We start from the raw sequence: 17,562 nt of genomic DNA, 5'->3' as shown, positions 1-17,562 counted from the left end.
ATGTAGACCTTGCCAGCCTCAATCATCCCACTACAGAGTTTGACCAGCTGCAGGGGACAAAAGGAAGGCACAGAGCAAGGTGAAGGGTCTGCTCCCCACAGGAGTGAGTGATACCTATACCTGGGAAGCTATTCCCTCAGGCCTCAGCTGTTTCCTGGGATCATGAGGGTCTCAGATCAAGGGCTGGAAATGTTATCTATTTAAGAGTCATTTCAAAAGGAGAAAAATGAGGCCCTGGGGCAGCTAGATGGAGTGGTGGGCAGGAAGATCTGGGTTCAACTCCAGCTTAAGACACTCGCTAGCTGTGTGACCCTGGGCAAGTCACTTAACCTCAGTTTCCTCATCTACAAAATGGGGATAATAATAGCACCTACCTCCCAGGGTTGTTGTGAGGATCAAATGAGATCATAACTGACAAGCAAGCACTTAGCACAGTGTTAGGTGGTGTAGTGGACTGGGACACTGGGCTTGGAGTCAGAAGACTCAGCTTCCTGAGTTCAAATCTGGCTTCAGACACTTCCTAGTTGGGTGACCTGGGGAAAGCCGCTGAGCCATGTTGCACTCAGTTTCCTCATCTGTAAAATGAGCTAGAGCAGGAAATGGCAAACCACGCCAGGATCTTTGTCAAGAAAACCCAAATGGGGTCACAGAGAGTCAGACATGACTGAAACGACTGATTATTATTATTGTTATTAAATAATTGTGCCCAAGATGATATGGGTAATTAGCACCAGATGGGGGATTTGAACCCAGAGCCTCATCTCTGTAACTGAGGGCCAAAGTCCTAAGGGCGGTGAGCCAGCAGGGGGGTTGGCAGAGGGATAGAGACATTCTCTCTCTCTCCCTGTTCTAGTATGGAAATCAGGGACATGCCAAGTGTGAGCAGGCAAGGGCATGGCTCGCGTGAGAGGGGCTCAAGTAGGAAACCCCCTCCTCCACTATCTGTAGAACTCTTCCTCTCCCCACCCCTGAGCACTGACCCAGTTCCTCCCGACCAGCGACAAAGGGGAACTCTAGGACCATCGGTCAAGAAACTGAGCTTTGGAGAATGACAGAAGCCTCCAAGGCAGTGGACATCAGGGATGAGTTTCAGACAAACTGATCCAGACAGTAATGGACCAAGGCAAAGTCAGGACTTTCAGAGCCAAGAGCTAGAGAGATCTCTTAGGAAGGCCAGGGAAGTGACTCCAATTGTAGATACAGGATGACCTAAGCCCAGGGGAGCCAGTTAGGAAAAGCCCATCTGCAGCCAGGGCCCTTGGGAGGGTGCCCAGAGTCAGGGCAAAGACCAGCCTAGGAGGCAAGCCTGAACAGGGCTGAAGAGCCCATCATACCAGGCAGGGGAACCTGCCAGGCTCAGCCCAGGAGCCCGGGAGCTTTGCACAGCTCTTGGCAGAGCAAATGGGACTGGGCACCCAGGACCCAAAGGTCAACAGCAGAGAAACTGAGCTTGAGGACAGCCAGTGGGAACTGGACAGCTTTCGAGTGTCTCTGGAAGACTATCATCTCTACCCTGCCCCTCTGGAAAGAGGCCCCCTGACCTCAAACACCCCTGGGCCCTTTGCCAGGACTCTTGTGCATAAGAGGTACCTTAGGGCTGCCTAGAGTCCAATACCCTCATTTTACAAATAAGGAAACTGAGGCACGTGAAAGTGACACGACCTGCTCAGAGTCCCACAGCTACTAGTAGCAGACGTATAATTTGAACTCGGTCTTCCTGCGGCCAAGGCCAGCTCTAGTCGCCACCCCAAGCTACTTCCTCACTTTCTGGGCTCACTCTCTGTCCCAGAGCTTTTCCCTCCTCTCTATCTTCCCTTTCCCTCCCCCTCTCCAAGTCTGACCAAGGCAGGAAGCCGTGAGATACACCACTGCTGCTCAGCATGGGGGCCTGGAGAATCATGACACTGGTCACAGCAGTCCCGGGTACACACGCACAGGAGTGGGCACACGCATACACTCCCTTCCCTCATGCAAGTGCCAGGTGCTGGGAATGCCTCATGAGACAAAGGGGAACAGGACCCCCCCTTCCTTGAAGGGAAAGTCAATGGGGACCCCTCCCAGGTTCAGATAGCCACACCCTGTCCCCCGGCATTCCTCCCTCTCCTCCCCCATCTATCCAAGTCACAGGCAGGACCTAATTCCCAACTCCCTCTTCCAGTTCCACATGCAATTCCCCATTCCCCAGCCTTGGAGACAAGGTCCTCACGGGATCAACACAGGCTCCTCCCCCGCAGCTATGGGAATGATGGACACAGAGGAGGTCTCTCACCTTGCCAATTTGCCTCAATCTCCACCACATCTGTTCCACCTCATCTATGGTTGCCCTGGAAAGACAAGGACCAACACTGTGAGGATACAAAGGACTAAGACTCATGGTTGGGGAGGGAGGGTGAGAGGATCTTCCCTCCCTAGATGTGGCCAAATGTGTGAGCCGGGTTCCCTCGGGGCATCAGGGAAGAGTGTTTTAGGGAAAGGGACCAGCCTCAGTGCTTCTCCATCCAGCTGAGTTCACAACCGCAGTCCTCCGCTTACTCTCTGGGTGACCCCCTCCCTTCCCGCCCTGTCTCATCAGCCCCAAGAGCCACAAAGTGAATCCAAGAAGGCTCAATCCTTGAACCTCCACCCTCCACCCACACACATACTCCTGTCCCAAGTCATGCTGACAACCTCTTCCTGGCTCATGCAAGAAGTGTCTTCCTTCCCATGAGCCTCTCTCCACGATGAAGCAGGTGGAGCCCGCTGAGCAAATGGGCCCTCCCCAGAGGCAGGGAGCCCAGGCAGAAGGAGGCACTGGGGTTGGACAGAAAACAACCTGTAGGTTCCTCTCAATTAACCCCGAATGGGAGAAAGACAGCCAGGGTGTCTGCTGTGCAGCTCTCTGTTGGCCTCCCTTCTTGGTGGTTTGCTCATCAAGAGACAGGGCTGGGGGCAGCTAGGTGGCACAGTGGATAAAGCACTGGCCCTGGATTCAGGAGTACCTGAGTTCAAATCTGGCCTCAAGACACTTGACACTTACTAGTTGTGTGACCCTGGGCAAGTCACTTAACTCTCATTGCCCCCCACACACAAAAAAAGAATTAAAATAAAAAATCAAGAGACAGGGCTTTTGGGGGGTCTCCAGCTCCTTCTTCCTCTCACCTCCCAGTTTCCATCCAGCTTGGTTTTCTGTTCCTTGAGGGTATGTCAAGGGGGCTGCTGGTGAAGATAAAACCTTGAAGGCTTGGAGCCCAGCAAGGAGTGGACCAAGAATGAAAGGAGACCAGAGATCTCTGTGAGGGCGGCACTGGGAGACAAAGCCAGGATTCAGACACCAGGGTGGGAGTTCCTTGACGGTTAAGAGGAGATACTGTTCCATCTTGTATCCCTTTATATCCAATCTTATATCCATGTGTATATGTGTTTATATGTATATCTGTATGTCTGTGTATATATATACATATATACATGGATATACATATACACATATATAATATTTATTCATACATTCATACATCTTCTATATTATCTATAACAATATAATAAAATATTATTTGTAAGATGCATAATAAAATATAAATACAAACAAATAAATTTATGTAAACATAATAATATAATAAAACCTTCTCTATAATATATTAAATATTGTATTGATGAATACATAACAAAATATTATATGTTGTGTTTTACATAGTTTTCTCTCTCCAGCCATCAGCTTTGCCTGACACAGAGTGGGTACTTAATTTTTGTCAACTGGATAATTAAGTAGGAAATATGGGGGGGGGGTGTCATCAGTTACAGAGGAGATCCTGAAGGGAAAGGAAGGGACCAGGGGCCGGAGGGTGGACAGGATGACAGCTAGATATTCCTTTAGCCACTTCGATGTCGATGTCAAAGTCAGGGTAAGGGGGAGGGGCGGAGCTTTGGGCTGCAGCCAGGTCTCCACCAACTGGGTCCAAATGGGCAGGGGCAGCCGAGGGGGTAAGGAGCACGATGCCTGGACCTCAACGTCCCTCTCCCCTTGGTGGCCCCCAGGTCCCCATATGCTGCGACCCGAGCGGCCACACCCAAAGAGCCGCTCCCCTGGCCCCAGGATCCCATTCTGAGTGAGTCCGACCAAAGTCACGGTTCCAAATTCCCAGGGCCTCAACGCCAGGAAGGTCCCGACCACATCACGGTGCAGGGAGCGGGAGGTGGAACATGTTCGCAAATATTCCCTCCCCTCTTCAGGGCCTTCCCAAGAGACCCTAATCCTTCTCAGCCTCCCCAGGGACCCCCAAAGAGCTGGAAGAGTCAGGTGGGGGAGCCCAGGAAAGGGGCCGGGGAGAAGGAGCTGTTGCAGGGAGCAGGAGGCGGGGAAGGGGCCGATGCTCCCGGGCACTCACTCACAGAGACTCATGCACACTCACTCACTCACACACAAGCACATACTCTGGCTCCCCGGCCTTCCCTCCCACTGTGATTCCCACTCGGCCTCCAAGCTTAACTAGGTCAGAAGCAGGCCTGCGGCTGAAAGGAGGGGCCCAGCCCCCAATGACCTGCCTGCTGCTTGCAAGCTGCAAAGCAGGGGTTGGATGTGGGGGGGAGCCAGCCAACTGGTCCAGGGCCTGAAGCCTTCTCTGTGCAGAGGGGCATTGTGGCACAGTGGAAAGAGCACATGCCCTAGAATCAAAGGAGTTGGAACCAAATCCCTGCGATGTGACCTTGGTAAGTCTCTGAATCGGTTTCCTGTCTGTAAAATTATGAAGTTAAGCTGGACGACCTCTAAGGTGCCTTCGGTTCTAGAGTTATAATCTTGGAATTTCGTCTCCAACACAATTACCCAGGAGGCCATACCTGGTTCCCCAGCCCCACCATCACCACAGCCAATGCCTTCCTTCTGGAGGTCACCTCCCCTTTTAGGCTCTATAACGTAGTTATTTCCATTTCTTTCCCTAACCATAGCAATCCTTTGAGGGCAGAGGCTGGTTGTGCTTTCAATGTATTCTCAGTGCTTGGCAAATAGTCGGTGCTTAATAAACGCTCACAGGCTGACGAATACACCCATGGAACCCAGGCTCTGTGAGCCATTATCCAGCCCCTTTTCCCTTCCATACATTAGCCACAGTCACCCCACAGATACCAAGGGACAGAGCCAGCCCCAACTCAGGGCGACGTCTCCTTCCTTGAAAGGTGACACCCGATGGGGAGGGGGGAGCAAGATGACTTCGGGAGACCCTCTCTCCTCCCCAGGAAGAGTCGGCCTCCTTGTTACTGTTCATCCTCTGTTTTGGAAGAGGACCCCCTGATGTCTTGACTTGCTCCTGAGAGACTCTAGCGCTAAAAGGGACCTCCCCCCCCCCACAGGTCCTACCTGCAGGCCTGGACTTTAAACCTCTAACTCCAGATGGAGGGTCTTCCCACTGAGGGAAGGGATGGTTCCATTTCTGTCTCCATAACTCTCCACAACACTCTCCCATTTTCAGTTGTGTCTGACTCTCTGCGACCCCAGTGGGTTTTTTCTTGCAGATACTGGAGGGGTTTGCCATTCCTTCTAAGAGCGTATTTTTATAGTTGAGGAAACTGAAGCAAACAGGGTCAATGACTTGCCAGGGTCCACAACTAATATGCCTATGAGTCCGGATTTGAACCTCAGGTTCTTCCTGACTCCAAGCCCAGTGCTCTAACCACTGTACCACCTAGCTGCCCACCTACTACAAGGTATGGGCCTAATTAATCGCCATGTTGATTGACTGAATGAAAGCACTACTTTGTCTCCAATAGCTTCTACCACAGGCTCTTCCCCCTCCTCTTCCCCCCTCCATAGGGTCCCCAGAATCAGTATCCCACAGGCCAGTGTCCCCAAACACCCTCCCCGCCAAGCCTAGCCCCAGTGGTTCCCAAAATAGTCCCAGAGAAGGGAGACAGAGTGCCACCACACCCACAGCTCTGGCCCCCTATTTCTGGGTGGGGAAACAAGTGTTTAATTAGCTGCTTCAATCACTTCCTTTGTGTGAGGTTATTAATACCCAGTTCTGCTCCACTGGCGGGTGGGCAGGCGGGGTGGGCAGCCCAAGGTTTTGTCTCGGTTTGGAAGCCCGTCTCAGAGACTTTCAGAAAATAACACCTTCTTTGACACACACCCTGAACCTGGGGTGGAAGAGGGGGTGAGAAGAAAAGGGAAGGATAACCCCTGACCCAGGGCTCCCTGGGGCTGGAGCAGAACCAAGTCCCTTTGGCTGAGGCCCAATCCTGCCCCCAGCTCATCCAAATTCCACACTAGAGAGAGCAGGCCGGCACGCCCAGGGGATCCCCTTACAGTGCCTCTGGGCACTGGAGGGGCCCCCGGCTCCTCAATAAAAGCCTCTCATAACCAAGGGGTCCCACATCGTAGACACATGTCTCTCTCTCTCTCTCCTTCTTCTCTCTCCCTTAGATCGGGGGTGTCTCTGAGAAGGCAATGTCTCTTCTTTAAAAGGGGGTCTGCTGGGGGCTGAGGGCAGGTCCCCTATCTTCCCCTCGGACCGGCAGAACCCTGAAGCCATTGTTATATCTCCCTCTCAGGGCAAGGGGTACCTGGAATTGGCTATATGTGTCCCCTCTGCCACCCATGAGCCACCTTGCCCCCTCTCTCTGCCCCTGTCCCTGTCCCCGATCCTCAACTGTTCTATTCCAGGGAGAGATATGCCTCCCACCTCCATCTTTCCCTCTGAGTCTGGGACTCGTCATCCTGGATTCCTCCCCCACCCCCACCCCCACCCCCTTCCCCTTCTGACAGCAAGGGAAGGGTTAACAAATGACGTCACCCGAAAGAGATGGAGAATCCCGGAAGGGATGAGGCAGATGGAGTGGGACCACGTGACCCACTCCCCCTTTCTCTTTCCCCCCTCCCCCAATCGGATTTGTGTCCGGGAACAGGAAATAAAGCTGTGATCGTAAAACCCCTCCTCCCCCACCAATCCCTCCGGAATTAGGGTCTCAGATCCCCTAACCCCCCCAACACAATCAATTTGCAGTTGGAGCCACCTCCCTTCCATCTGCTTCCCCAGGGGAGCTCAGCCTTAGCCTACAAAGGCTCCCCAGTATTCTGGCCCCTCCCCTCCATTAGCTGCGGGGAGGGGGAGCCGCTGGGTCAGCTGGGTTTCCATTTTCCCAGTTCATGCCGGGCCCGGTATGGGCAGGGGTACAGCCTCGGCCCAACCAGGACCGATCGTGTCTGCGCGACTGAGCCAGAGCTTCATTCACCACAACCACCACCACCAACCACCCCCCCCCCCCGGCTCCCCTCCTCCTCCAGCCCACAAGCAGCCCCAAGGAGAAGGAGAGAGAGGGAGACAGCCTCAACCCAACCAAGACCATCCTGTCTCCGGGACGGAGCCAGATTCCCATCCTCCCCACCCTGCCTCCGTCCCTCTCCTCCAGCCCACTGTCAGCTCCAGAGACGGGAGGGGAGGGGAGGGGGACTGGCTCAGAGTGGGCTGGAGGACAACCTTAGCTCAACCAGGACCATCGAGGCTGCGGGACGGAGCTAGACCCCCACCCTTCCACTGCCCCTGTACCCCCTCCTCCAGCCACTGTCAGCCCGGAGGAAGAGGAGGGGCAAGGGGGACAGGCTCCGAATGGGCGAGTCCAGCCTTAGCCCAACCAGGGTCTAAATTGTCTCCAGGACAGGGTCAGTACCGCCTGGCCCCCCACACCCGTCCCCTCTCAGAGCCCGGGGAGGGGCAGGGGGACTGGCTCGGAGCGAGCTAAGGTCCGATTTCAGCCCAACCAGGACCGACTGGTCTCTGGGTTGGAACCAGATCCCCATCCCACTACCTGCCCTGCATCCCCCACCCCGCACCTGCCCTCCGTCCCCACCCCCCGCAGCCCCGGGAGGGGGGGGGAAGAGCGGTATAACCCAAGAAGGCAGGGGCATCCCCAGCTTTCTCTGAACCCTCACTGGTTATCCCTCCTCCCCAGTGGCACAATGGTGTGGACCCCACCCCAGCAAGACCAGTTTCCTCCTTCACCCAGATCCTCACCCCATCAACAGCACTTGGGATGAAAGGATAAATGGACAAGGGTGGCAGGAATATGTACTACGTCCCTCTCCCAGCAACCACTGGTCCTCCAGCTTGATTCAGCCACCTGCAAGGCTCCCCTATTACCAACACTGAGGATGAAGGGATGGTTGCCAGAGCAGGACACACCAAGAGAGACAGGTCAGCACAAGAGGATGCCCTGGGCCACAGCCCAGAAGAATACAGGCTACACTTGGAGTTAGGGAGACCTTGCCTCCGGTGTTCACAAGTTGTCACCCTAAGCAAGTCACTTTGCCAGTCTGCCTCAGTTTCCTCTTCTGTAAAAATGACACCTCCCCCACGGGGTTGTTATGACCCTCCAAAGAGATAACATGTAAAGGGCTTTGAGAATCTTAGAACACTCAGAAATGTGAGCTATGAGCTATTATTCTAGCTATAAGGTCAGGACCCCCAGTCAGATGCAACTTCCTGCCTTAGCCCATTAGCACCAGAGAGGGCAGAGGGATTGCAGCAAGTCCCCTGAGCCCCTGGCCAACAATTTCAGCTGCCCACCCCCATCCATTATCAGCCCGGAGAGATGGAAGAACAGACTCCAGGGTCACCAATGATGAAGGAGGCCCTTTCACTTGCCTCTCTGGGGATGACAGGGGGTTAAAGCACCTTCCTGGGTCACCGGAGTGTCATCAGAGGGCCAACTTACCCCCACCGCAGTGCTTCTGAGATTCCCTGATAATTGATCAAATGAGATGCTTATAAAGCACTTTACAAACTTTAAAATGTTAAAAAATGTTAGTTTTGATCATGATGGAGGTGGTGCTGATAATGTATAGTTAAGAGGCTCCTCCAGAGTCACCAATATGGCTGGCTAAATGGAGTCCCGATCTTAGTCTAAAGAGCCTGAACTTCTGCTCGATTACACCACCCTCAACCAAAGCTAAGGGTCCTGCTTCAGAAAGACCAGGACACCCTGCCCAGCCTCCCCTATTTTCTTGTCTGCCCCTCTTTGATCCACCCTTCTCACTACTATTCATAGAATCACACATTTAGAGCTAGAGACAAGTCCAGTCCTCTCATTGATGAGGAAGAAACTCAGAGTACAGTGTTCCGGGGTAAACATATTGGTGAATTTCCTAGCAAGATTTGAACCCCAGATCTTCCTTATCAAGTCTAGTAAACTTTACATTACATGATGCTGCTCCTCTATTTCCAACCCAGCCTCAACTCAGCTAACTCTCTGTTAGCTAAAGAGGGAGGTCCTGTCCTTGGACCCCCAAGCAGGCGGTGTGGCTGGACTGGGGAAAAACCCTTGTTAAATTTTCAGTGTAAGCATTTACACCTCTAAAATCCTCAAACTCTATAAATCAAGGCTTGGTTTATCTCTTTTATTGATTGTCTACACTTAAGAAGGTGATGGGAGAAAAATGTTGATAAGGTGTGTCCTGTATACATTCTCCCCTCCCCCTTGCCATCTGGTTGTTAAACATTTACTAGCACACCCTGACCCCAGATGCTCTCCCAATGGTTTCAGAATGCCCTTACCACCTCCACAGTCACTACTTTTATCTTTAGGGTCCACTCAGGTCCAGGGAAGAGGAAGGAGACAGGATCCCAGGGTTTGGGGCTGAAAGGGATTTTGGACGGCATCCAGTTCAACCCACTTATTTTACAGGTGAAGACACTGAAGCACAGAGAGTTTAAGTGACTTGCCCCAGGGTCACACAGTAACTGAAGGAGGCAAGTTTTGAATCCAAGAGTGGAACAATAGGAGAGAGCAGTGTCAGGGAACAGGGGTTAAAATACTGACTAGAGGATGGGGAGTCAGGAGGATTGAGTTTGAAGCCAGCTTCACACACTTGCTCCTGTGGACTTGGGTAATTTACTTTTACTCTCTCCTGTACTGTTTCCTCATCTATAAAATGAGGACAAAAATAGCACCCACCTCACAGGATTGTTGTGAGGATCAAAGAGAGTGAACAGATACTAAGTGTTTGGGGAACTTTAAAGGGCTATATAAATAACTATATTATTCATATTCATAATAACAACATCATCCCACCTTGGTCACTTTATTACCTCTGTTTCTTTGGATAAGCCTGTTCCATTCTTCAGGACTCAATTTACTCAGTTGTTAATAAGGAAGGTCTCATCATCAGAAGTGACAAACTTAAAAGCAGAGAGGTACTTTATTGGACATGGCCAGTGTGGGAATTTATTTTGCCCAACTACAACCACTAAGTATCGAGGGCTTGGTTTTGTTGTTTGTCTTTAAATTTGCTCAATAGTAGGGGAGGGGGAAGGACAAATTAATTTGAAAAATACTTGTTACTTGAAAATAAAAATTAACTATGTTTGTTGTCATCAGTGGGGAAGGTTGGGTTTGATGACTGCTAAGATCAGCTACAGATCTACAATCCCGCGAAGACCAGGGCATTTATTATACTTTTTTTTTTTTTGCAGGGGCAATGAGAGTTAAGTGACTCGCCCCAAGGTCACACAGCTAGTAAGTGTCAAGTGTCTGAGGCCGGATTTGAACTCAGGACCTCCTGAATCCAGGGCCAGTGCTTTATCCACTTCACCACCTAGCTGCCCCTGACCAGGGCATTTATTAAGCCTTTACAATGTGCTAAACCCTGAGGATACAATGGAAAGCAACCACATGGTCTCCTGCCCTCAAGAAGCTTACCTGTCTAGTTGAGGAGAGGATATGCAAACGTATGTGTACGTTGAGGAATTATGCAGGGTGAATAACAGACCAAGAGCCCGTCATAGATTCCTATGGAATCTCCGAATTGAACTGGAGCTGGGCAGCCTTCTGGCCCAACCTGACCCAAACAGAAGTCCCTTTTGTGCCAAGCCAAGTGGTCATAGAGCCTCATACAGGGAGATCTCCAGAGGCAGGGAGCCTATTCCACCGCCATACAGGATTGAAATATTGGGAGATTTTTTCCTTACAGCAAGCCCAACCTGCTCCTATATTTTTGCCCAGTGCTCAGTTTTACCCTTGGGGACCAATCAGACTTTCCCATGCCAGTCCCTTCGATACCAGGGTCTCTTCTCCAGACTAATATCCCCACAGGGCTGGCCTGAGGTCTCAACCCATGGTAAGGGACAGAGTCCGGATTGAACGCCAGCACTCCAGGGGCAGCTAGGTGGCGCAGTGGATAAAACACTGGCCCTTGATTCAGGAAGACCTGAGTTCAAGTTTGACCTCAGATACTTGACACTTACTAGCTGTGTGACCCTAGGCAAGTCACTTAACCCTCATTGCCCTGCAAAAAAAAAAAAAAAAAAGCCAGCACTCCAGCGGCCATCGATTTTGCCTTATACCACCGTGGCTGCCCAAGGCTACCAGTCATTCCCTTGCTTCACCCCCTGAAGGTGTCCCTCGCAGCTTGCCAGCCTCAGGAAATCCCCTTCTCTTTTTCTCCCCTGGCTTTTGTGCTGAGCCGCTCTCCCTCCTGCATCCTGGTTCCTATCTGGAGCACCACTAGTCAGCTCTCCAACTCTTAGAATGGGTCAGGCTTCATGTAGCAGGTCTCCTAAGGAGCTATTCCAGCTGCTCAACCCACCCTTCAGTTTCCAGCATCTGCTGCTGCCCAACACAAGGCAGCCAGCTCAGAACCCCCAGCACTCAGCCCCAGGGTATGGAGTGATGACTCCCCCAGCTCCCAGCATTCTTTGTCCCCAAGACTTCTGTTCCTAATAACCCATTATAATCCTTCCCTATCTGTAGCCCAGATGCCACACACTCCTGAGGTCTTCCCTGATCCCCCCCAGAAGCCACCTGGTGCTTCATTTTACAGAAAAGGAAACTGAGGTACAGAGAATCAAAGATGAAACAGTGTCTTAAAGGCTTTAAACCCAGGTCTCCCTGGGTCCAAGCCCAAGAATCTACCCAGCAAGTCAGACCCCAGGAAGTGTTTGGAGAAATGTCATAGGATCATGGATCTAAAATTGAAAATGCCATTCAAAAATCATCTAACCTCGTCCAACCCCTTCATTTTAAAAGGGAGGAAATTGGTGATTTGGGTGATTGGCCCCAGGTCGCCCAGCTGGTTGGGGTCAGAACTGAGATCTGAATCCAGCCCTTGACGTCTCTTCTGCAGAGTAAGTACTCAGTGAAGGTCAGCTGGAGTGAGCCCCCACCCATCCCTTTGGGCTGTTTCGGGCTCAGGCTCAGGCTCAGGTGGTGAGAAGGATGGAGGTCATGGGATGCTCTCTTCGTCAGCTCTGGGATCATCTAAGGGCACTGGGCCGCTAAGATGGTGTGCTTGACGGAGGCAGTCTGTGGAGGAGGTGACAAGGGAACAGGAAGTCCAGCCTTCACACCCAGGTGAGGTCCACCTTCCATCCTCAAGGTGGCCTGGGGGGAGATCCCACAACACTCAGATGGGCTGGAGTCACTCCTTCACTCTCAAAGACTCGGTGGCTCCCCATTGCCTATTCCTCAGCAGGGCAGTCAAGGAAAGTCCTCCACCAGTCAGGGCCACATCCTCTTTTCCAGACATCTCCCAGCTCTTCCAGAGTCTCTGTTCTCCATTCATTCCCCTCTCTCCCTACAGCCTGCTGAACCTCTCTTCACACAAGAAAGTGTGGACTGGAGTGTCGTTCCTTACTTGCCGGATTTCCACTTGTCCTTTAAAATCCAGCTCAAGTCACTTCCTCCGGGGAGCCTTCCCCTGCTCTCTCCAGTACTGACAAACTTCCACTAGAAAATTTCACCTAGTGTTTTGTTTTATAAGTGCCCCCACCCCTACCCCCATATACCATGGGACTCAGGAGGACTAGAGTTCAAAATCTCATCTCTGATATAGTCTGGCTGTGTGACCCGGGGCAAGTCTCTAAACCTCTTGGTGCCTCAGGTCATTTTTTTTTTTTTTTTTGGTGAGGCAATTGGGGTTAAGTGACTTGCCCCAGGGTCACACAGCTAGTAAAGTGTTAAAGTGTCTGAGTCCGGATTTGAACTCAGTCCTCCTGACTCCAGGGCCGGTGCTCTATCCATTGCACACCTAGCTGCCCCCTCAGGTCATTATTTAAGACTAGAAGAGATAGAGAGGGTGTTCAGCTCCTACAGGGAAGAGATCCCTAGTCTAATCTAATCAAAATGTATTTAACACCTGGATACGGTGCCTCATCTCTCTCCTAGACTCTAAACTTGATGGAGAAGATGGATCTTGAATTGGAGCTGGAAGGGACATCAAAAGGCCCTTTTTTCCAGGTCCCTCATTTTTGCGATGGGGAAACTGAGGCCAGGGAGTTGAAGTCACTTATTCGGGAACGCAAAAGTCAGATGGATACCAACCCAAGATCCTCTTATGCCAGAGGCTCTCTTTGGGCAGCTAAGGGGCTCAATGGATCAAGCGTTGGGTTTTAGAGTCAGGAAGAGCTAGAATTCAAATCCTGCCCAGGACACTTCTCAATTTTGTGACCCTGGCCAAGTCACTTAACTTAAGGTTACCTTAGCCAGTTGATGAGAATTTACAGCATGAGGGAGGCAACAGGTAGGTGTAATACACATGATATAATGCAACATACATATATGTGTGCATATAGAGATCATATGTCAAGACACATGTGTGTATGTGGTGTGATGTATCCTATACTATATACATGCATGTGTTAATATAGGTTGTATATAATATGCATGTGTACCCATGCAATGTTTTGTGTATGTGTGCATGCATGTGGCATAGTATGACATACCACATATACATGTATTGTGACATGCTATATACAAGTGTGTGTGCAGCACATACTGCATGCATGTGCACATGTGTTATATGGTATATTACATAAATGCATTGCTCTATATACTATACACACATACACATGTGGGTATGTGTGTACATGTGTAATATATGACATGTGTTATACATAAACACACACACAACATGGAAGATCACCGGAGCATAGATGAAGAGCTGGAAAGACCTCAGAAGACCAGTCCAATCTCCTCTTATATAGGTGAGGAATTAAGGCAAACAGAGGTTAAATGACTTGCCCAGGTTCACACAGCTAGTAAGTGTGGGAAGCAGGATTTGAACTCAGGTTTTCCTGACTCCAAGGCCAAAGATCTTTACCAAACATGTAGAAAGTAGAACCTCCTTTCACGCAGAGATATATAAACGCATATAGAACAAGTTCGGGCTCTCAGGAAACATCTCCCCCACTCCCCTACCCCCCTGCTTTTCTCAGTAGGCTTCCTCCTCCCTCAGAATTTCCTCACCAGAGTCATAGAATGTTGGAGGTTAACTCATCCACCTCCTCATTTGCTGGAGGCAGCTCAGAGGGGTTAAGTCATTTGTCCGAGGTCACAGCAGTTTATGATTGCCTCCAGGATCAAATGGGAAATCCTCAGCCTGGCATTTAAAACCTTCCACAATCTGGCTCCCACCTACCTTTCCCAGCTCATCTCAGCTAACTCTTCTTCCCGTACCCTCTGATCCTGTCAAAGCAGCCTCCATACGGGTGTGGGGGTTGTGTGCTCCCGGGATGTGGAATTCCATCTTCCTCTTCTCTGACTTTGCATGAAAGGTTGCCCACATCTGGAATGCACTCTGGCCTCATCTCTAGCACAGAGAATCTTATCTTTCCTCCAAGCACAGGTGCTTCCTCCTCCCCTGAGACCTCCCCATTCCCTACCCACCCACCCCTAGTCACTGCCAGCTCCCTATTTACTTATAAGAATGTACTTATCTGTCTACCTGTAGTATCCCCAGGAGAAAGTAAGCTCCCTGAGGGCAGGGACTGGGTCACTTCTTCTTTGTGTTCCTAACACCTAACCCAGTGCCTATAGAGTTGTTGTCTGTTGTCCTTGTTCGGTCATGTCTGAACATGAGCTTTCTTGGCAAAGCTACTCCGATGGTTTGCCATTTCCTTTTCCTTGGATTAGGCAAACAGAGGTCACACAGCTAGTGGTGTCTGAGGTGAGATTTGAACTCAGATCTTCCTGGATCCGGTGTTCTATTTACCTTGCTGCCTCACCTGACACACAGTAGGCACTTAATGCTTGTTTAATTAAACAGTAGGTGGTGTAAGTGGCACAAGTAGTTACTAGATGTGTGGCCTTGGGCAAGTCATTTGACCTCAATGACTTTTAAGGAGATTCCTTCCAGTTCTAAATCTGATTCCCCTCCAAACTGGTGTGGTGCTGGGAGCCAGGACCTTCCATCCTCTCGGGTGGAAACAGGCAGGAAAGGAAGTCCCTGGGAATCTCACACAGCCTCTGCCGGAACCAAGTCAGTTCTTTGGTTCTAGATTCACTAGATCTGGAGCCAAAAGGGACCCATCCTGTCATGAGAGTCTATAATTACAGATTCTGAGCTAGAGCCAGTCCAATACTTTCCATTTATATAGGAGGCAACAGAGACACACACAGCTGAAGTCACTTGTCTGGGATCAGAACTAGTAAGTGTTTGGAGGCACGATTTGAATACAGATCCTCTGATTCTCGGCTCAACACCATAACCCTCGTAGATAGTATGTCTGTCTCAGGGCAGTAGATGGGGTCAAAGCTTGAGCAAACAGGAGGCCTGAAGGGGTATGGGAGGAAGAGGTTGGGGAGGAGAAGAGGAATTGAAGGAGGGGGCAAGAGGGCAGCTCTGAGGTAAGGGGACTGGGAGCAGGACAGGGCAGGGGAAGGGTGGAGACAGGGCTGCTCAGTGGGTGTGGCTAGGGATAGCCACAGCCGGGAGATCTGGACTGGGGATGGATCCCCTCTGTATTTGCAGGACCATAAGGAATTGTCCCTGGCTCACCTGCCTACTTATGGTAAATACCAGACGTCTAACCCCAAAGCCTCCCTTTCTATCTCTCGCCTGTTTTAGAAACAAGGAAATCCTTGCTGAGGTCTAGCCTCATCCCTCCTCAGCCCCAGCCTCTTTCCTCTACCCAATTGGGGCCAGCAAAGATGAAGAACATCTGGTGCCCGCTCCCAGCTCCTCCCTGCTCCCAGGGATCCCACAATGGGAGGGGGCAGGGCAGAGCAGACAAGACTCCCCCAAGCCCAAAGGCATGGCGATCCCAGTCCTGACAGCAGACATCGGCTGACCACATCCTCTCCACTCTCCACCTCCCTCCCCAAACATTGGCTCCTCTCTGCCCACAGATCCCCTCCTCAATCTGTCTGCACCCCCATTAGCTCATATTACTTTAGCTAGTTCCCCCAACATGCCTCAGCCTCAGACACCTTCTCGGTAGGGGCAGGAGTGTGGGGGTCTTCCCAGTCCTCCCACCAACTGAACAAGCTCCCAAGGGGCAGCGCTTCCAGGGGCTCAGACCACAACTCCTCCCCATGTCCCCACTGGGCAGGCTTTACTCATTCCTCGGTGGGTGTGGCAAGGACCCCCTCCCCCCCCCACACCATTGCAAGACAGACCATAGACAGTGAAATGATCGCATTCAGAGGGGACTCCCAGCACGTCTGACTAACTCTTTCCCTGCTGAGTGTTGGGCACACAGACCCTTCTTCCCATCCTGCTTGAGGAAAATGGAAGCAGAGAGAGAGGGCAAGTCACCCAGCAAAGTTGGCTCAGGATTCTAGGCTCCATCTCAGGTGAAGTGTGCGCCAGTGTATATTGGGGGTGGGGGGGGGAGAAAGGGGAGAATCGGAGACGAGAGACACACACACCAGCCTAGAGTCTGAATCTAGACTCTAGATTTAAATCTAGACACTGCTTTCTGCAGTGCCCAGGACAGAACGCTGGGCATCTTAGTAAGGGGAGAGGTACCCCCAAGGGCCCTCCCCCAAGGCTGCTCTCAGAAACAGGTAGTGCCAGGTCAGGCAGGCATGCCTGAGCAGGGAGGAGACTAGAGCAAAGGTGTGGAGGGGAGGGAAGGGGAGGGGAAGAGCTTTTCAACTTCCCACCCCATGACAGAAAGACCACAGTGGATAGGAACTCCACAAATCCAAAGAGTTTAGGACAGTGAAGTTCTAGGATGGGATGGAGACTGGAGGCAGAGGAAGAAATCGGGATGGATGGGCTGGGTGTGCAGCGGGAATGTCTGCTGCTCAACCTCCCCTTCTGAACTGTGATCAGCCTCAGGTTTGCAAAGCCTCCGAGGAATGGTAAGGAAAGGCACAATCTGGAGAAATCACCACCGTTCTCCGGTCCTGGTCCCTGACCCTTTTCCCTCCAGCTTTCGGACAAGACCAGCAGTGAGACCCCCACCTTGTCTCTATGGCCAGGATATGGGGAGGAGGGGTCAGGAAGGGTGGTCCAGCTCTGGGGACATTCCATGGGAATCCCCTCCCACTCCAGAGAAACAGACCAGAGGCTCGGAGAGACTGTTCGGAACCTGCCCAGACCAAGCAGGACGGTCCCCCAGAAAAGGAAGGGAGACAGGGCTGAAGGGGTTCTCATTCCCACTGACTACAAGAGGATTTTTCTCCCTGAGAAACAGACTCCTCCTCCCCATAATCCTTCTCCTTCACTGATGCGCACACTTTCTCTACTCAACCCCCCATCTTCAGCCCTCTCCACCTTCCAAACCTTTAAGGACTGACTTCCTATTCACCTATTACTGCTCCTACGCCCCCCCCCACATGTACCTTGACCCCAACCCTGACCTTTGCCCTCCTCCA

The 17,562-nt window shown here is 51.5% G+C and overlaps 1 protein-coding gene across 1 annotated transcript in view; it reads right to left on the bottom strand.

Moving 5' to 3' along the window:
• ACAP3 (ArfGAP with coiled-coil, ankyrin repeat and PH domains 3) overlaps positions 1–17,562 on the bottom strand; it is a 65,395-nt gene that overhangs the window by 44,744 nt on the left and 3,089 nt on the right. Inside the window, 2 exon segments of the mRNA XM_043993866.1 lie at positions 2–47; positions 2,207–2,324. Of these exon segments, the coding sequence (XP_043849801.1) occupies positions 2–47; positions 2,207–2,324 (164 nt within the window).

This window comes from Dromiciops gliroides, chromosome 3 (genome assembly GCF_019393635.1).
Source record: "Dromiciops gliroides isolate mDroGli1 chromosome 3, mDroGli1.pri, whole genome shotgun sequence".
Classification (NCBI taxonomy): Eukaryota; Metazoa; Chordata; class Mammalia; order Microbiotheria; family Microbiotheriidae; genus Dromiciops; species Dromiciops gliroides.
The sequence above is the reverse complement of the archived record's forward strand: the minus strand, read 5'-3'. Positions and strand labels throughout refer to the sequence as shown.